The following is a 20,790-nucleotide window of genomic DNA, read 5'->3' as shown; positions in this document are numbered from 1 at the left end:
TTGACTGAAAAACCTTTTTTTTAAACTGTAGAAAGACAGCTTTAATTTCTATTATGAATATGTATTGATTTTCTCTCATTCATTGTTCCATTGACAGATACCTGCAGCTTGCAGTTGTAATACTGTATATATGACTAAATTCAACTTGCCCAAGCACACATTGAACTTTTTTTTAAAGTAGATTTTCCACATTATGATATTGGGAGTCCAAAGTAAATCCCATAAATATATATCTCCTTCCTCAGACATAACTATTTTTTGTATTTTGTTTTATCAAGCAATTGACATTAGGATTTTCAACAGTGAAAACATATAAACAAAAAAGGATCAGTACCAAAATGTAATGTCTATCAGAAGCTGCAGCCTCAAAGGGCTTCCTCAGAAAGACCTGGCATTAGTTAATCCGTCTGGCGAACTTCAGCCTTCGCTCTTTAACAGTGGGATCTGGTCTTACAATGGGGTCCACTGAATTGCTTCCACAGAAGGGCTGCTGGCCAAAGGAGCAAACCAGAGGCAAGAGCAGTCGAGGTAGCCATGTCAGAACCAGGACAGTCAAGGCACAGAATCAGAAGACAAAAATGATGAGGAAACAGGCAGACAACAAGCAAAGAAAACTTATAGCACAAGACAAATGCAGAGAAGAATGTGAACCGGCAATAAAGATCAGAGGTTCGGGCGTTCAATTAGATGACAGCCCGTCCCAGTGATCACAGAAAGGAGCCAGGAACTAACCCCATAACTCTGATTGGGCAGCACCAACGGACTCAGGAATTAAACATGACCACTGCACCTGCATTGAACACGGCAAAGGCGCAGCTCCTCTCAGTGACTGAAGTGAAAATAGAGTGGACAGACACTGGTCTTGATAAATAATCCACATTACCCCCTAACGCATATGAGTGGTGTAGCACCAGTAATAAGTCAAACATTCAATATCAAATATTAACAAAACATTTACATCAGGAGTGAGAAACCTCAGACCCGTGGGCCGTAAACGTCCCACAGTGACCTTTTCTCCGGTCCTTGGGCAAATTCCTGGGAAAAAGCAGCACTCGGCCGGCAGTTGTGTTTTGCCTACCACGGGCCCTTTAACTTCTTCTTACTCTGTGATCACACCACACAGCATTTACTACTGAACGCTGAGGCGCGTGCAATGAAAGATTATGTTCTCGTGCTGGCCATTGCCAGCGTCAGGATGTAATTTGTGGGCGAAGTTAGTGTGCAATTCTCTCTCATCCCACAGTAGAGGACAGCACTGGCAGCGTTTCCTGTGATTTCTGTGCCACAGCTCCATGTCCCCTACTCTGATGTCTATGCCCCAGCCCAATGTCTCCTCCTGTGATGTTTATACAGCAGCCCCATGTCTCCTGTGATGTTTATACCGCAGCCCCATGTCTCCTGTGATGTCTATGCCCCAGCCCCATGTCTGCTGTGATGTCTATACCACAGTCCCATGTTTCCTGTGATGTCTATACCACAGCCCCATGTCTCCTGTGATATCTATGTCCCAGCCTAATGTCTTCTGTGATTTGTATGCCCCAGCCCCATGTCTCTTATGATGTCTATGCCCCAGCCCCATGTCTGCTGTGATGTCTATGCCACAGCCCCATGTCTACTGTGATGTCTATGCTGCAGCCCCATGTCTCCTGTGATGTTTATACCGTAGCCCCGTGTCTCCTGTGATGTCTATGCCCCAGCCCCATGTCTGCTGTGATGGCTATACCACAGCCCATGTTTCCTGTGATGTCTATACCACAGCCTCATGTCTCCTGTGATGTCTATGTCCCAGCCTAATGTCTTCTGTGATTTGTATGCCCCAGCCCCATGTCTGCTGTGATGTCTATGCCACAGCCCCATGTCTCCTGTGATATCTATGCCCTAGCCCCATGACTTCTGTGATTTGTATGCCCCAGCCCCATGTCTCTTGTGATGTCTATGCCCCAGCTCCATGTCTCTTGTGATGTCTATCCCTGCCCCATGCCTCCTGTGATGTCTATGCCGCAGCCCCATGTCTAAATGATGTCTATGCCCCAGCCCCATGTCTGCTGTGATGTCTATGCTGCAACCCCATGTCTGCTGTGATGTCTATGCCCCAACTCTATGTCTGCTGTGATGTCTATGCTCCAGCCCCTCTGCTGTGATGTCTCTGTCGCCGCCCCATGTCTCCTGTGAAGTCTATGCAGCAACTGAATTGTCTGCTGTGATGTTTATTTTCTAGCCCCATGTCTGCTGTGATGTCTATGTCACAGCTCCATGTCTCATGTGCTGTCTTTACAGCAGCCTCGTTGTCTTCTATGTGATGCATGCAGCAGTCTCTGTGTTTAGTATGTGGGCAATTATAGGTTTGGCAATCCTTGCAATTTGCGATGAATTGATTTTTGCAATTATAATTTTTGGAACAATTTGGCAGTGCTGGTAAATTAGAATTTCAAAAGTTTTACCTACTCTATCTGGGCATTGTGAAAACCACATGCAAAGACAATGTGCATTTCTTTAAATGTTATTGAATATGTGCTGAGCACCACTTACACCTATGCACCATGTTTAGTATGCAACGTGTACTTATAAAAATATACATGCTGGTCTCAGTTCTCTGGAGTTGCGCACACACACCACAGAACATGTTAGGGACATTCTGTTCCATCTTTAATTGTTCTTTTGTCTTTTGGGTCTGCTGCAGCCTGCGTCGCAGTGCATTAAGCGTGGTGTTAGGTGAGCAAATCTCTTTATATTAACAACTAGCTATTGAACCCGTTCTACGCCCGGGTGGCGAGCATTTTTATTGGTATATGGTCTCCCATGCTGGTATGTGCTGCCCCCTCCTGGTATTTGCACTGCCCCCATCCTGTCTCCACCATCCTATCCTGGTTTGCATGGCACCCCTTATCCCCAATCATGGTATGCATGGCACCCCTCATCCCCAATCCTGGTATGCATGGTTCCCCTCATCCCAAATCATGGAATGCGTGGCACCCCTCATCCCAAATCCTGGTATGCGTGGCACCCCTCATCCCAAATCCTGGTATGCGTGGCACCCCTCAACCCCAATCACAGTATGCATGGCACCCCTCACCCCCAATCCCAGTTTGCGTGGCACCCCTCACCCCCAATCCCAGTATGCGTGGCACCCCTCACCCCCAATACTGGAATGCGTGGCACCCCTCATCCCCAATCCCAGAATGCGTGGCACCCCTCACCCCCAATCCCGGTATGCATGGCACCCCCACCCCCAATCCTGGTATTTATGGCACCCCTCACCCCCAATCCCGGTATGCATGGCACCCCTCATCCCCAATCCCAGTATGATTGGTACCCCTCATCCTGGTATACATGGTACCCCGCATTTCTATCCTGGTATGTATGGTACTCCTCATCCCTGTTCTATTCTGGTGTGCATGGTACCCCTCACCCCCCAATCCTGGTATGCATGGTCCCCTCACTCCCAAATCCCGGTATGCGTGGCACCCCTCACCCCCAATCCAGGTGTAACAGAACAGATTAAACCCCCTCCCAGAATATACCCGAGGTTAAAGTGGCTTAGGCCAGATTATACCCCGGGGTATAAATTAGCCTAGGCCAGATTATACCCCTCTGGACCAGAATATACCCTGGATATATTATGGCCTAGGCTAAACTATACTCCGGGGTATAAATAGGCCTAGGCCAGATTATACCCCTCCGGGTCAGAATATACCCCAGCTGCTGTAGATCAGATTTTTCAGGCTTTTGAGAACCATTGAGTAATATACCCAATAACAAGGCCCCAGGCAGCGCACGGGGCCCCAGATATTGCACAGGATTGAGTGATATACTCAAGAACGGGGCCCCAGACATCGCACAGGGGGTCCCAGACAGCGTACATTGGGTCTCAGATAGCGCACAGGGGGGCAGAGACAGCGCACAGGAGGGCAGAGAAAGCTCACCGGGGCCCTGAGCACTGTCTCTTCCCCCCCTTGCGCGCTGTCTCTGTCTCCCTGTATGCTGCCTGGGGCCCCTGTGTACTGTCTGGGGCCCCTGTGCACTGACTGGGGCCCCGTTATTGAGTATATCACTCAATGGTTCTCAAAAGCGTGAAAAATCTGATCTACAGCAGCTGGGGTATATTCTGACCCGGAGGGGTATAATCTGGCCTAGGCCAATTTATACCCGGGGCATAGTTTGGCCTAGGCCAGAATATACCCGGGGTATAATCTGGCCTAGGCCACTTTAACCCCGGGTATATTCTGGGTGGGGGGTTTAATCTGGCCTGTTACACCGGTATGCGTGTCACCCCTCTCCCGGTGTGCGTGGCACCCCTCACCCCCAATCCCGAAATGAGTGGCACCCCTCTCCCACAATCCCGGAATGCGTGGCACCCCTCACCCCCAATCCCAATATGCATGGCACCCCTCACCCCCCAATCCCGGTACGCATGGCACCCCTAATACCTAATCCTGGTATGCATGGCACCCCTCATTCCCAATCCCGGTATGCATGGCACCCCCACCCCCAATCCCGGTATGCATGGCACCCCTCACCCCCAATCCCGGTATGCATGGCACCCCTCATCCTTATCCTGCTAAGATTGTTACCCCTCATCCTGGTATGCATGGTGCCCAGCATTCCTATCCTGGTATGTATGGTACCCCTCATCATTATTCTGGTGTTCATGGTACCCTTCACCCCCCCAATCCTGGTAAGCATGGTCCACTCACCCCCCCAATCCTGGTATGCATGATCCCCTCACCCCCACAATCCTGGTATGCATGGTCCCCTCACTCCCCAATCCCGGTATGCATGGTACCCCTCATCCTGGTATGCATGGTCCCCTCACCCCCAATCCTGGTATGTGTGTTACCCCTCACCCCCCAATCCTGGTATGCATGGTCCAGTCACCCCCCAATCCTGGTATGTGTGGTACCCCTCACCCCCCAATCCTTGTATGTATGGTACCCCTCACCCCCAAATCCTGGTATGCATGGTCCCCTCACCCCTCAATCCTGGTATGCGTGGCCTCCTCATCCCCCAATACTGGTATGCATGCTCCCCTCACCCCCCAATCCTGGTATGCATGGTCCCCTCACCCCCCCAATCCTGGTATGCATGATCCCCTCACCCCCCAATCCTGGTATGTGTGGCCCCCTCATCCCTTTCACGCTGTACACACATACAAAAAAATAAACAGTTATACTCACCTTTCTTCTCTGTGCTCCAGCGCTGCTGGGTCCTGTTCTGCCAGAGGTTGGGGGAGGAGTGCGGCACGGGAGCGCCGCGCTGTCCGGCGCCATTTTGCTGAAGGCACACTGCAAATGTGTCTTCAGTAAAATGGCGCCGGATAGCGCTATGCGCATGCACTGATCCGTCGCCTCACTCCTGCCCCGGTCTCCAGCGAAGAGAGGTGCGGCAGCAATGCTCCTCCTGGTAAACTAAGTATCTAAGTATGGCGCCGGAGATCGCGGTATGCGTTCAGTGTCTACGCATACTGCGATCTCCAGCGCCACACACACTCCTCTTACCTGTAACGGCTGCATGCGCGATTCTGTCTGGAGCCAGACTGCGCATCACGCATGAGCAGTCTGTAAAGGCTTCAGACAGAGACACGCATCCCCGGTTATATTATAGATTTTTTACCTTGATAAGACCGTATTGCGCTATTGCCTTTCCAGCTCACTCACCCATGAAATGTCTCCTGGCACAATTAGAATATCCTTGAGTAATAATAACATTAGGCCCAATGACACACAATGGACTGGATGAAAAGCACAGTGGCACTTTAAACTATGGGTAAGCACAACTTTTTGGATAATGTTACTTTGTCATACCCAGGAAAATAGCTCTTGGAATAGATAGGAACTATGTTTTAGTGGAGATCACCATTGAGTAGGACGTGAATTTCACTGTGACTATTTCATATATAAACACTTCTATTCCTACCTATGTAGTATACATCTTCAACATGCTATAATATCCCTCAACTATGCTATTACTGTATGTAGCATGACTTGTTAACCCATTGTCATTTGCTGCTTTGTGTTCTTATTTGAGTCTTCACTGTGGACCCCATTTTTAAATGCCTCTTGAAGAAGTTGTCCACTACTTTTACATTGATGCCCTATCCATAGGATAGGGCATCAATGTATGATCGGCCGGGGTCCCCAACGCGGCACCCCAACCGATCAGCTGTTATCGGTGCCGGCGGCGGCTGCCAGCAGGAAGTGCTCACCTGCGGGGCTCTGCCGTCAAGTGGTAGTGGCCACCACGGTGTACTGCACATCCGCCTCCTATTCAATTGATAGGGCATCAATGTAAAAGTAGTGGACAACCCCTTTAATGAATCATGTGAGCCGCGAAGTGGCGTGCACTGCTCCATGTGCATGCCACAAATCTTACCCCTGCCTCTGCTGAATTTGACAAGAGGTTGTCATCATGCCCCTGGCCCTACCCAGCTTGGCCCCCTTTGTCGCAGCTGGGGCAAGAATGGCGTAACCACAAGACATCTGGAGAAAATGGTTTGATGATTGGCTATATCAGGTACTGCAGACCAGCTCCTAATCAAAAAGCATTGGTCACTACTAGTGATGGGTGAGCACTAAAATGCTCGGGTGCTTGATGCTCAGGTTGAGCAAATTGGGATGCTCGGGTGCTTGACCCGAGCAACGAGCCCAATGTAAGCCTAAGGGAAACTCGAGCATTTTTCAGGCAGCTCCCCCAGGCGGTCTGCAGAGGCCTAAAAATTGCCTAAATCTATGGAAACAGTGCTCAAATGACATGGGAACAGCATGGGGAAGCATTTATGACTCCCAGGTCACTGCTGTCAACAACGTTGTCAGAGTATTACGACACTTTTACGGACTCACAATAAAACATATGAAAACAAAACCAAAAATGGATTTCCTGGGAAATATGTTAAGGAACATCCTTTCCAAGGTAATGACTTGTATATAAGGCAAAATAAATAACCAAAAACAAAAATACTCCTCCACACCTTGGACTATGTTCACACGTAGCGTTTTTGATGTGTTTTTGCACTTTTGCATTGCTTTCAACCAAGACAAATGCATTCACCAGGAAATATCATTTTAACATTTTACAACCTTATCTGGCCATGTGGTGTGTGAGACATGATCAGACACATGCATACAGTGTTGAAAAGACATGGGAACAGCATGGGGAAGACCCCTGGAAGCATATCTGACTCCCAGGTCACTGCATAAAAGTGTGCCCATTAATAAGTAATCCTTGGTGCATGCGAAGATGCCTCCTGCCATACACTTGTTGTTGCAGACTTGCAACAATCACCATCCATGTCCTTGTTCCAGTGCAGCGTTCATTTGTCCCTACCCCATTCCTTGGAATACAAGCGCAAGTATGCAGCCAGCCCCCCACCCACCCACAGGCTGCAATACTATACTGCCAAATTTTTGACAGCTGCTTGCAATTGAAATGTGGCCTTTTAGGCTCGTGTAGGTGGAAGCTGTCCACAACCTTATGGCGGCGGCGACCGGGTGTCCATATTTGGTCCCCAGCCGCCACTATTTGTCCCGGTGTCGTCTCTGCCTTCCACAAGCACGGGTCCCACAACATTACCCGTGCTCTCCCCAGTGCACTCACTGGGAAGGACCGCCTAACCACAAACACGTGGTCAAGTGAATGTGGCCAGGGACGGTACGTAGCCAGTCCACAGCTTGTCAGTGATTTGTATTGCACCACAGCTATATTTTTTAGCTCGGTGAAAGGACTGACTTTTAGGAAACCGTATCTACTCCAGCTGTCATTTCTCCCAGGAAGTCCTCTAAAGCTGCTTGCATTTGAAATGTGGCCTTTTAGGCTCGTGGAGGCGGAAGCTTTTCACAACTTCATGGCGGCGGCGGCCGGGTGTCCATACTAAGGTCCCTAGCCGCCACTATTTCTCCCGGTGTTGTCTCCGCCTTCCACAAGCAAGAGTCCCTGAACATTACTGCTTACTTTTCTGTGGAAATCTGCTTGCCTCCTGCCAGCCTGTAATATTTCCAGTGAACTATGGTATGACGCCATGGTATTAGCACTGCCCCCAGTACCAGTCGTGAAGCCATCCCCAATTTCCTTCTCAGGAATTCTATTTGGTAGACTGAGTGGCAACCCAAATACATTAGTTTCTCACAAAGGAGCAGAAGATAGAGTAGCAGTAGGTGCAATTTTCTCCAGCCTGTTAGATATCAGAGGGTGAACGGCAGCATATTGGCTCAGTGGTTAGCACTGAAGCCTTGCAGCGCTGGGATCCTGGGGTCAAATCCCAGCAAGGACAACATCTGCAAGGATTTTGTATGTTCTCCCCATGTTTGCATGGGTTTCCACCTCAATAAAAAAGGAGCCTTAGGGTGTCTGGGAACCTTCCCATACACTTTTCTTAGCCAGGACTGCTTTTCGGCAGGGTTGGACAGTCCCACCAGAGAATCCTTGCATGGGCTCTAGCTTCTCCATCAGGAGAGTTCATGATAGCGCAAACTTTGCAGCTCTTGAGCGGGGGAGAAAGGTGAGCCCTCAGAATCAAATCCTCTGGTGGGCCCAATGTTTTTCAGTTTGAAACAGCTTCTCAGTGGGAGTTGTATTCACCACAGCCATATTCTTTAGTTCAGTGCTGGCATAGCGGGAAACCGTATTTACTCCGGCTGTCATTTCTCCATCACCAGGATACGCCTATTGTCACACACGACCATGCTTAGCTATATGTTCAGCAGTGAGAGCTACAGATCAGGCTGCTGTGTTACAGCTTTCAACAACTCTGCAGCACTGGGTGGTTTGTCACCTAAGCATTAAGCATGTTATCTTCAGCACAGCCTTTTGCCGCTTGGCCAAGACGGTGCTGCAGTGCTTTCAGCTTGTGACTGATGTGGTCATTTCGGAGATGGAGGAGGAGGTGCAGGAGCTAAACAATGTGATTACATTGAGGTTACTTTGGCGACTCTTTTTTTTATACTAAAGAAAGATCCTACTTTGTTTTTTTTCTTTTTACGTTATTTTTTAAGACAAATGCATTCACCGGCAAATGTCATGTTAAGATTTTACAACCTTATCTGGCCATGTGGTGTGTGACACATCATCAGACACATCCTGTTTCATTTATGATGGAGGGACTCTGAAAGTCACAAAGCCTATTTTTATAGGGCCATCAGGCGGCCTTTACTATTCTTAAAGAGCCAGCAGTCGACCCTCGCTATTGTTAGAGAGCTATCAGCCGGCTATGCTTTGTTGTTGCCATTATTAATGAGTTGGTCTCCTATACTGTTATTGCGTGTGCAGTGACTGCAAGGGCTGCCAAAAATTTGGACGCAACCCAATACCCCTTTGAAGAGACATAGAGGAGGGTCTAAGTAAAAAAAATGTTCCCATTATAAAGGAGCGGGTCTCCTATAGTGGTAATGCCCATGCTGTGACTGCAAGGGCTGCCAAAATTTGGAAAAAAAACCCACTAACAATTTAAAGACACATAGAGCAGGGCCACAGTAATGACATTTTTCCATTACAAAGGAGCGGGTGTGCTAAACAGTCATAGGGTAGGCAGTGAGTCCAACGGCTGTCAAAATTTAAGCAAAACTCCACTAACAATTTAAAGTCACATAAAGCAGGGCCACAGTAACCACATATTCCCATTAGAAAGGAGACTGTCTCCCATACTGTTTGCCTATGCAGTGAAGCAACGGCTGCCAAAAATTTGGAGGAACTTCAATGCCCCTTGCAAGAGACGTAGAGGTTGAACAGCCTCCTAAAAACAATGTTCCCATTATTAGGAAGTGGGTCTCCCATAGTTTTTGCCTATGCAGTGAAGCAACGGCTGCCAAAAATTTGGAGGAACTCAAATGCCCCTTGCAAGAGACGTAGGGGTCAGAGAGCCTCTTAAAAACAATGTTCCCATTATTAGGAAGTGGGTCTCCCATACTGTTTGCCTATGCAGTGAAGCAACGGCTGCCAAAAATTTGGAGGAACTCCAATGCCCCTGGCAAGACACGTAGAGGAGGTGATATAGTAGAAATGGTGGTGAATGATATGGTGAAGGATGATGAGGAGAAAGAGGAGGACAAGAGCAAATAGCCAAAATCAGGAAGTGTATACTCATGTGTAGGTGTGAAGAGGTGCATGGGAATAAACCTCCTAAAAAAGACACTGGATTTGAGTTTATGTTATGCTGCTGTCATTCGGTGGTGTTGAGAAGTCTGGTCCAATCCAGCCCTTGTTCATTTTTATAAGAGTTAGCCTGTCAGCACTTTAAGTTGACAAGGGGATGCGCTAATCAGTTATAATTCCAACAGCGGCACTAAAAACCCGCTCTGACAAAATGCTAACGGCAGGGCAGGCCAGGACCTCCAAGGCATAGAGTGCCAGTTCATTCCACGTGTCCAGCTTGGATACCCAATAATTATAAGGCACAGAGGAATCACGGAGGACATTGGTACAGTCGGCACGGTACGCCCTCACCATCTTCCCAAACTTTGCACACCTTATGAGAGTACCCCGCGCCTCAGGGCCTGTAAGATGGGAGGGTCTGAGAAAACTGTCCTAGAACTTTGACAATGTTCCCCTGCCTCTGCTGGATTGGAGTTGTGTCTCTCTCGCCTGTACTCCTTCGTTGTCCATCGAACTGTGACCTCTTCCGCCAGAGTTTTCAGATTGGAATTTTAGAATAATTCCGCAACAAGGGCCTTTTGGTAGACCTGTCCGCCTCGGGAATAAGAGAAAGTTCTCCTTGTAGCATGGGTCTAGAAGTGTTACAAACCAGTAATGACTGTCACCCAAAATTTGGAGAACGCGAGAGTCACAGGAAAGGCAGCGTAACATAAACTTAGCCATGCGTGCCAGACTGCTAACAGGCAAGATTTCCGTGTCGTCACCAAGAGGATGACTGAACATGCTCTCCTCCTCCTTCTACTCCTCCTCCCTGTCCTCAGGCCATCCATGCAGAACAGATGGTATGACAGTTGTGCAGGTAGTGCCGTCTATAGCTTATGAAACTAGCTCCTCTTCTTCCTCATTGTCACCCAATCCACGTTGGGATGAGATGAGGCTGGGCTGTGTGTAATCACCCTGTATGGTTCCCATTTCCATCTCATCTTGCTCCGCCTGCAATGCATCCTCTTTGATTGGTAGCAGAGAGCGTTTCAGAAGACAGAGAGGCAGGATGGTGATGCTAATTATGGTGTCATCGCTGCTCACCATCTTGGTGGAGTCCACAAAGTTTTGGAGGATGGTACATATGTCTGACATCCATGTCCACTCCTGAGGTCTTATGTGTGGAGTCTGAACTGAATACCGACAGCCTTGTTGATGCTGGTAGTCAACAACTGCCCTCTTCTGCTTACAAATCCTTCCCAACATCTGCAGTGTAGAGTTCCAAAGCATAGAAACATCACACACCGGTCAGTGTGCCGGAAGCTGCAAACACTGCTGAAACATGGCAAGGGCGGATTAAGATGTAGCCGACTTTCTAAAATGGGGACACAGGCAGCGTACTTTGACAAGCAGCTTCGGGAGCTCCGGGTAGGATTTGAAAAACAGCTGAACCCCGAGCTTAAGCACATGGACCAGGCATGGTACGTGTGTGAGCTCGCCTCACCTCAGAGCCGCCACCAGGTTCCGGCCATTGTCACACACGACCATGCCTGGCTGTAGGTTCAGTGGTGTCAGCCACAGATCTGCCTGCTCTTTCTGAGCTTTCCACAACTCTTCAGCGTTGTGTGGTTTCTCACCTAAGCATATTAGCTTCAGCACAGCCTATTGCTGCTTGGCCGAGGCAGTGCTGCAGGGCTTCCAGCTTGTGACTGACATGGTCATTTCGAGGATGGATGCTGAAGAGGGGGAGGAGGGAGAGCTGCAGGAGCAGTAGAATGTGGGGGAAACCCTGATTGACCCAGGGCCCGCAATCCTCAATGTCAGGAGGACGTGTTCCGTCCCAAGGTCTGACTGTGTCCCGGCTTCCACTATGTTAACCCAGTGTGCCATCAGTGAGATGTACCGTCTCTGCCCACAAGCACTTGTCCACGTGTCCTTAATTAGGTGGACTTTCCCTGTAACTGCGTTGTTGAGGGCATGGCTAATGTTGTGGGACACATGCTCGTGTAATGCGGGGACGGCACACTGGGAGAAATAGTGGCTGCTGGGACGAGTACCAAGGGACGGCCGCCACCATCAAGTTGCAGAAAGCTTCCATCTCCATGAGCCTAAAAGGAAACATTTCAAGCGTAAGCAGTCGCAAAATGTGTGAATTTAGTAGTAAAGACTGTGTGGCGTTGGCTGCGTATTTGCTTGCATTACAAAGACTGGGGTAGGAAAAACTGAATGCTGCGCTGGAATAAGTAAGTGGACGTGCTTGCTGATGGTGCTACTTGAGAGTGTGCAACGACAGGTGCAGGGCAGGAGGCATCTTCGCATGCGCCATGGACAGAGGTTTGGCTTGCACGCACAATAGCGGAAGAAGTACTGGTGCCACCCGCAGACACTGTTCCTGGACCCTGGGGTTTGGCCCACTAAGTCGGGTGCTTTGCTGCCATGTGCCTGATCATGCCGGTGGTGGTCAGGCTGGTAGTTTTGCTATCCCTGCTGATGCTGGCCTGGCATGAGGTTCAAAAAGCCTTTTTGGGGTTATCAGCAGAGTCTTTAAAAAAACTTCCGTCGTGTTGATGTTACGTGGAATGGTTGCCCGCCTTCTGTCTGTGGCCACCACACTGCTTCTTCCTGCCTGTTGTGGTGCTGCTGTCCTCACTCTGTATGTCCCCCTGCCAGGTTGGATCAGTTACTATATCATCCACCACCTCATCTTCCACTTCCACACCCTGGTCCTCCTCCTGACTTTCTGGCAATTGTGTCTCATCATCGTCCACCTCTTCTGACAGTGTCTCTTCGTCACCTTCGTGTTACTGTGGCTGCTCAAATATTTGGGCATCGCTACATGCGATATCCTTTTGCCCTGCTTCAAGTGGACCTGGCGAGAGGCCCGAATCTATAAACGGAGAAGTGAGTAGCTCGTCAGAGTGTCCAAGTGTGGGATCAGTTGTCTCCGAGCACTCGGCATGGTGGGTGGAAGGAGGATCAGGGTGAGGAATATGCAGTCCAGACTCACGGCTACTGAGACTTGACCGTGTGGAAGACAGGGTGGTGGTGGTGGCCAAGTGACTGGAAGCATTATCTGCTATCCAATCAATAACCTTTTCACACTGCTCTGTGTTCAATAGTGGTGTTCTGCGGTCCCCTATTAATTGGAACAGGAAGGTCGAGCGAGAAGACAAGCCCACGGCCTCGGCCTCATCCTTTGCATGCACCATCATCACCATCACGTCCACTTCCCCGTTCCTTGCCACGCGCTTTCTCCACTTTAAATGGAGGACAATATTTTACACGTTCAGTACAAATGGCTGGATTTGAACCGCAGTGATATATGATACGTGTGATGGAAAACCACAGTTTTAAATAGCTGGCCTGTAGGTAACTATTTTTAACAGTGACCTCATGTCAATAACTTCGCTGACACACTGCAACAAAATTTCAATGGAGGCCTGAAATGGCCAGAAATGGCAGAATTTTCAGCGCAATTATATGTGATCCGTGTGACGGACAAACCACAGTTTTAAATAATTGGCCTGTAGGTAACTATTTTGAACAGCAATCTTGTGTCAATTTCTTTGCTGACACACTGAAAAACCACAGTTTTAAATTGATGGATTTTTAGCGCTGTAATATGAAGAGGACCTGACTGTATTCTGCAGTGCCAACAAGCAAATGGAGCACAAAAACAGTGTTCTCTGGATTGTTTTTTAAGCAAATAATGAGGATTAAGATCCAAAAAAAATTATTCCTGGCCCCTGATACCTGGGGCTATTTCTAGAAATATCTGTAAAAGCACCAGCAGACAGAATTGGAATGGACCCTCTTGCTATATGCACTGCAGTCTGCCACATACACTGCCTGCCTAGCACTGATATCTATGCAGCTGGATTAGTTCTCAGATGTTAGTTGAGATGGATATGTGTAGAATATGTTGTGGTGTACCTACACTAACTAAGAAACAAGCGAATCTCTCCCTAGCTCAGCAGCACCTCTCCCTACACTGCCTGATTCCAGAGTAGACTGTGACGAGCATAGTGGCGCCAGGTCTGATATAGACCTGATGACGCTGTGCAACCAGCCAATCACTGTAATGCCACAAACAACATTGCTGCGGCATTACAGTGTGTGGCAAACAATCCCTAAAATCCCTCTAAAGAGCGCCAAACATGCAGGGAGGAGACGCAAGCTCCCGCCGAGCAACCCTGGAAATACTCGACGAGCGCCGAGCATCTCGAAAAGTTGGATGCTCAGGCGAGCACCGAGCAGTAGCGAGCATGCTCTCTCATTACTATTCACTACACATTAAATGTTGTGCTTTGAAGCTCCATTCAAAGTGTTTAAATTTGGCGGGTGCAATTAATAGCTAATTTGTATGAGTGCAGTATGTTAGACCAACACCAATATGATATTCATGACCTATCCTAGGGTAACGGGAAAACCCTTTTAATAAAGAGCCAAAAGCAATGCGCTCCATAGTTTAATAATTCACTGAAGCATTCTCTGGCTAATTGAATAGTATTCTTGTGCCCCTCTTGATTAAATAAAATGATTTCACTGATCCCTCCGCTGAGACTGAAATATATTAAAATGTATTTCTTTTACTGGCATGCTCTAAAAACTAGAGAATCCACTCTAATTTAACACACAGGTTAGTGCTCAAATATATGTGATTTATATGCTATGTTAAAATGAAATGAATTTATTATCGTTCCAACTAACTTCGCATTTCTCATTGAAAGGTTTTTAAGTCTTCCCTTATTTATCATTTATTTGTCAAGAGAGCTTTGAGATTCCACACAGGACATTCAACATTCTGGCTCCTTTTATCTTCTGCTCAGCTTGCCTTGCCATTTGTTGGAGTTTTAATCACTTTACCCGTTTCTTTGCAGCCTATTTTATTAAAGGCCTTGTTGGCTATATTTCAATTAGACTTTATTCAGACATCCGTTTTTCACATATGTTTTTAACCTTGTAGTCTCTGAGGCTATAATACCCATTGTAATCTAAGAAGCTGTTCACATGTCCATGTTTTTTTGCAGACCGATGGTACGATTCATTGCTGTTTAGCAGGATTTTGGCCAAAAACGGTTTGAAATATTGTACAAAATGTGTGGCTTTTAGTGTTTTTTTTTGTGCCAATTGTGGACAGATCTGCAAACTGAAAATTTATGGAAACTTAGCTGGGATGTGGCTTAGCTGAGTGCTGCCAATAAATTAATAATAATGCTGTGTGCCCACGATATGTTTTTTAAGCGTTTCCACAGCGGCAAAAATGCTGCAGAAACGCTTAAAAAATGCATTGTAGAAGGCCTGCCATGTTCCCCAATGATAATCCGCATTTGCTGTGCACATGCTGCGGAAATTTCCGCTGCGGATTATCATTGCGGAAAAAAACGCAGCACTACCAATTATTTTGTGGAAGCGCTGCGTTTTCACCGCCATTGACTTGCATTGGAATGCATGGAATCCGTATCACTGCATCTGTACATGCGGAATCCATGCTTTTCAATGTGCGGATGGTACCCGGGTGTGGAGGACAGGAGACTCTCCTCCAGACCCGGGTACCATAGAACCTGTGAAAAAAGGAATAAAATAAAAAATAAATATTATATTTACCTTCTGATGGCCTCCCATACTGGCAGATCGCGGTGGACTGAAGGACCTGCGCTGACGTCATAGTCATGTGACGGCAGGTCCTTCAGTGCAATGTACCGCGATCTGCCGGCAGTCAGCACCGAGTGAAGCAAGACTGCGGGGGCCATCGGAAGGTAAGTATAGATTTATTTTTTATTTTTTACCATTCTCTCGGGTCACAGTATATAAATCCATGCCATTTGCATGGATATATATAGTGTGACCAAGTTGACAAGCACTTTCCAAGTGATGCTAAAATCGCTTGTAAAGTGCTTGACAACCCGCATGCGGAAATGCCAGTGAAGAACACTTCACATCCGCATGTCCCTGGCAGGAAAAACGCATGTACAATCTGCATGTACAATCCACATGCGTTTTTTCTGCCAGGGAGATGCAGAAACGCTCAGGAAAAATCCGGAGCATTTCTGCATTGTGGGCACATAGCCTGACTTAATTTTATGGTGTAAACTTTGTGCTGGAAATGATGACAGAAATGTATAAAAGTCCACTACAGGAGTCCTTTTTTTGCAGTTGTAAAAGAAGCTCAAAGTTCATTAAGGCTATGTGCCCACGAAGCAGAAATGAAGCAGAATTTTTCCTGGGCATTTCTGCATCTCCTTGGCAGAAAAAAGCGCATGCGGATTTTTCATGCGTTTTTTTCTGCCAGGGAGAAGCGTTTTTTAAAGAGTTTTTTCATGCATTTCCGCATGTGTTTTTTCAAGCGCTTTTCCAAGCGATTTTGAGCATCACTTGGAAAAGTGCTTGACAAGTTGGTTACACAATATAAATCCATGGAACCGGCATGAATTTATATTGTGTGACCACCTTATGCTGCTTTAAATGCAGCATCAATAGGAAAAAAATAATTAAAACGTAAAAAATAAAAAAAAACATTATACACACCTCTCTGGCGGCCCCTGGTCTCCTTCTCCGGTGGCGTCCTCTGTCCTTGGCGTCCCGCAGTGTTCTGAAAGGACCTGCTCTGACATCATTTAGTCATGTGATGGTCACGCGACCGGTCAGCCGGATTTTGGTTGTGCTGCGGATTTCTCCGCAATGATAATCCGCAGCGGAAATTTCCGCAGCATGTGCACAGCACATGCGGATTATCATTGAGAAACATGGCAGACAACTTAACATGCGTTTTTAATGCGTTTTCATGGTGGAAATGGTGCCTCGGAAATGCATTAAATCCGCATCGTGGGCACACAGCCATGCTTATTAATGAATTTAGAGCATTTTATTTCAGTGCACTTTTCATCAAGACAAGCGTTCAAAACAACGTTCTGTTACATAATGAGGCCTCATTGGGTGAGGTGGATCCTCTAAGCCCAAGGTCCGGGTGGGCAAGCAGACCATGGATGTCGGAGCAGCAAGAGGGTGAGACATGCAGATCACAAATAGTAGTCAGGAAACCATTAAGAGAGGTGCTGAAGGCCTCAGACAGATTGCAGAGTTACTGTAGACCACAGGCAGATTGCAGAGTTACTGAAGATCGCAGGCAGATTGCAGAGTTACTGTAGACCACAGGCAGATTGCTGAGTTACTGAAGACCGCAGGCAGGTTGCAGAGTTACTGAACACCGCAGGCAGATTGCAGAGTTACTGCAGACCACAGGCAGATTGCAGAGTTACTGTAGACCACAGGAAGATTGCAGAGTTACTGTAGACCGCAGGCAGATTGCAGAGTTACTGTAGACCACAGGCAGATTGCAGAGTTACTGTAGACCACATGCAGATTGCAGAGTTACTGTAGACCACAGGCAGATTGCAGAGTTACTGAAGACCACAGGCAGATTGCAGAGTTATTAAAGACCACAGGCAGATTTCAAAGTTACTGAAGACCGCAGGCAGGTTGCAGAGTTACTGTAGACCACATGCAGATTGCAGAGTTACAGTAGACCACAGGCAGATTGCAGAGTAGCTAGGAACCACTGGCAGATTGCAGAGTTACCGAAGAACGCATGCAAATTGAAGACTCAAGGACTGTAAGCTGCAGGCATACAGGAGGTGCCATGGAGACCGGGAACAGGTTGAAGACAGAACTCCTGCGTAACAAGAAAGTCTGTAAACCATGAAAGCCGCCGGCATATAGGAGACGTCCAGGAGAATCTAGCCAGTTAGCAGTGGTACTGAAAGACGCAGACATGTAATTCAGGGACTGGAAATTAGAAGCATCTTGGAGACTCTGGACGGGAACTGTGCACAGACAAACTAAAAGACATACTAGAAAGTCTCAATACCAAGACCCAGGTGTGTGTCTGGGGAGGTCCTATATAGGCCTAGGAAATAAACACATGGGAGCAAGTCAGGCTACATGCAAAGCCCAACGTGCAGCACAAAAAAAGTCTAGCAGACCAGGGAGAGACAAGCAAAGCACGGATCCCAGACAGGTGTGTAACACATTCTTACTGAATCGGGCCTAAGCATCTATAGAAAAAAGCAGACATGTCTATTTTTGATCGGTTTCATGGATTAAACTCCCCAAATTTATAGTTTGATGAAAAACTTGAACAGCTGTAAAACCTTCTTCAGTATTTTTTTTTGCCTACGAGAAAAACTGGTAAAACACTGAAGATAAAATCTGACACACTGACCAAACACTAATGAAATCTTTTCCAAAATGTCTATGAAAATTTGTCATTTTCTCATATGTGCAAAAAATATGGACATTCCTCCAGCATACATTGTTTAATGGCATTTAATGACACTGAAAAAAACTATTCTTAAAGCACCACTTTAGCATTTTTTTATTGCAGAGCAGGAGTGGTGCTACTAATTTAAGGCCCCTGCCCCTAGTCTTATACTTACCAGTCACCATTTTCATCTTTTATCTGCGCTGCTCCTTTTCTTCTCCAGCAGTTTGTCACCTGCCGGATCACTCCAGTGTTTTCTGGACAATCTGAAAGTCAATGCTCAATGTAAGTCTATGAGAGCCAGAACGAGGCCTGAAAGAGGGTCTCATAGACTTACACTGAGAGCTTGTGACCATTACCTCTAACTTCCAGTCAGTCAGAAGTTGCAGTTACAAGATGGTGGCATGGGATCAGAGTGGCGCCAGGAAAAGCTGAAGATAGCGACTGGTAAGAATAAGACTAGGGTCAGGGAGCTTATATTAGTGGTCTCCAGCACTGAAATAGAAAGAAACGCTGGAGTGGTGCTTTAAATACATTTGGTGTAACCTTTCAACTTTTACTTGCCTATATGCCAGCATAGATGTTCTACATTTTTCCTTCCAGCGTATGAAGCAAACAGTACGTCACAAATTTCTTAAATGTCAAAAACAAACATTCATCTAATAATTTTACAAGAAAAGAAGACATTATAAAACAAGATACTCACAAATTAAAATTTATCCTCGAGTTCCGTTTTTAGAACTTTTGTTTTTGACAGTTGTAGGGAGTTCACTTTTTCTGGTGTCTCTTGTCTCACATTAAGCCATTTTCTGCTTCCATGGTTTACATCCCGGTGAGAAAGATGGCGAGAGATTTTACGTGCTAAGGAGGCCAAGGTTCCATCCTTGATAATGTAATCTTGTTGCAAATCCTCCAATGATATTTCAATGTTACCTGTATACCAGAATATCCAGCCAATCAGACTCAGAAAGACAAGAATTGCTCCAGTATAAATCAACAGGTCACCATAATCTTGTCCATTAAGTTGCAGTTCTGCAAAAATCCCAACAAGCAGAGACGTTAAACCAATTAAGTCCATCAAAATAGCGAATAGAAGAGCAAGTCGGCAGCGCTCTAAAGCCATTTTGTCTGAATTACTATCTGGAATAATCTGTAAACACAGGGGAGGGTGGACACAAAGAAGCAAGCCACATTAGGTTATGAAAAGTAAAATAGAACTTGTCTGACTGGTTTCAGAAAGGAAAAGGAGGAGGTGTAAGAGATCAGCTTTCATTTTGTCCTTTTTCTTAACCTGTTCCTGCTTTTACAGGTATGCTTAACAAAACACTTCACGGTTTTCCACAGGAAGACAAAGTAAAATGTTTTATCTACTGTTGTTGAAACAAGCAAAGAAAGAAACAAAAATTAATAACATTTATTTTTCCAGATTTATTTTTCTGAGTAAACTTTTACCTATTTTGGTGCCACATGTTTCTGCACATTTTACACTCAGGAGATAATTCCCATTTTTGACAAATATGACTAAAAGATGAAATAAAAACAATATATGTGACATACCATATCTACTGTATATGTTTTCTGAAATTGGCTGGCACATTGTTAAAATGTCTCCCACACTCAGGCTACATTCACCCATCCATTTTACCGTCCATTCAAAACGGATCATCTTTTTCTCAGGTATTATCCTGCTTGCATCATTGTTGCATTCACTTCTTTCTCATCCGTTATTTTTCACTGTTAAGGTACGTTTGTTTCCAAGTCAATAAAACCGCCCCCGGGAAGGTGACATGTCTTTATTCAAATGTATTATTAAAGCACCACTCCAGAGTTGTTTTTATTTCAGCTCTGGAGTAGTGCAACTAATCTAATTTCCCTGAGCCTAGTATTATACTTACCAGCCGCTGTCTTCAACTGTTCCCGGCACTGCTCCGGTCCTGCACCGCAATCTGGTGAGCGCAACTTCTGACTGACTGCTCTCAGTTTAAGTCTATGCGAGCCTTATTCTGGCCTCGTTTGGGCTCTCATAGACTTACGGTGAGTAGTGACTTTCGGATCACCCTGCAGGAGACCGACAGGTGCGGCGCTGAGAGCAGAAGAAGACTGTGGCTGGTAAATATGAGAATAGGGGCAGGGAAAATTACATTAGCTGCACCACTCCAGCGCTGCAATAAAAAACATTGCTTGAATGATACTTTATGCAACAGATCTGGAAGACATGGATGGAAAATTGAAACAAAGTGCAAACCTTCTGTGTTTCGTGAACCCCCAAAGATATAAATGGCTAATTCTGATCTGCAAACTTGGATCAAAATAGGATCTGCTCTGCATCTTACAGATCTCACACGGATCTGTTTTTTTCACAAATGTGTGTCTAGATCCATGAAACTCTATGGACCCATGAGCTATACAAGAGTAAAATAGACAGTAAGGCTATGTGCCCACGATGCAGAAATGCTCAGAATTTTTTC

At 46.5% G+C, this 20,790-nt stretch overlaps 1 protein-coding gene across 3 annotated transcripts in view; it reads right to left on the bottom strand.

Annotated features, from left to right (window-relative positions):
* LOC141173124 (transmembrane protein 238-like) overlaps positions 1 to 19,562 on the bottom strand; it is a 233,207-nt gene extending 213,645 nt beyond the window's left edge. The window contains exons 1-2 of one of the 3 annotated variants that reach the window (XM_073657765.1): positions 19,029 to 19,562; positions 16,144 to 17,734 (exon numbers count right to left, since the gene is read on the bottom strand). In XM_073657765.1, the coding sequence (XP_073513866.1) occupies positions 19,032 to 19,445 (414 nt within the window). In that variant the 5' untranslated portion in view covers positions 19,446 to 19,562 and the 3' untranslated portion in view covers positions 16,144 to 17,734; positions 19,029 to 19,031. Of the gene's footprint in view, positions 1 to 16,143; positions 17,735 to 19,028 lie in introns of those variants that run through there. The other 2 variants (XM_073657766.1, XM_073657764.1) reach the window with 2 other exon arrangements.
* Positions 19,563 to 20,790: the final 1,228 nt, after the last annotated feature.

Source organism: Phyllobates terribilis, unplaced genomic scaffold (assembly GCF_046119375.1).
Source record: "Phyllobates terribilis strain yellow unplaced genomic scaffold, ASM4611937v1 Scaffold_12__6_contigs__length_324123572, whole genome shotgun sequence".
NCBI classification, from domain to species: Eukaryota; Metazoa; Chordata; class Amphibia; order Anura; family Dendrobatidae; genus Phyllobates; species Phyllobates terribilis.
This window is presented reverse-complemented; position numbering and strand designations above follow the sequence as displayed.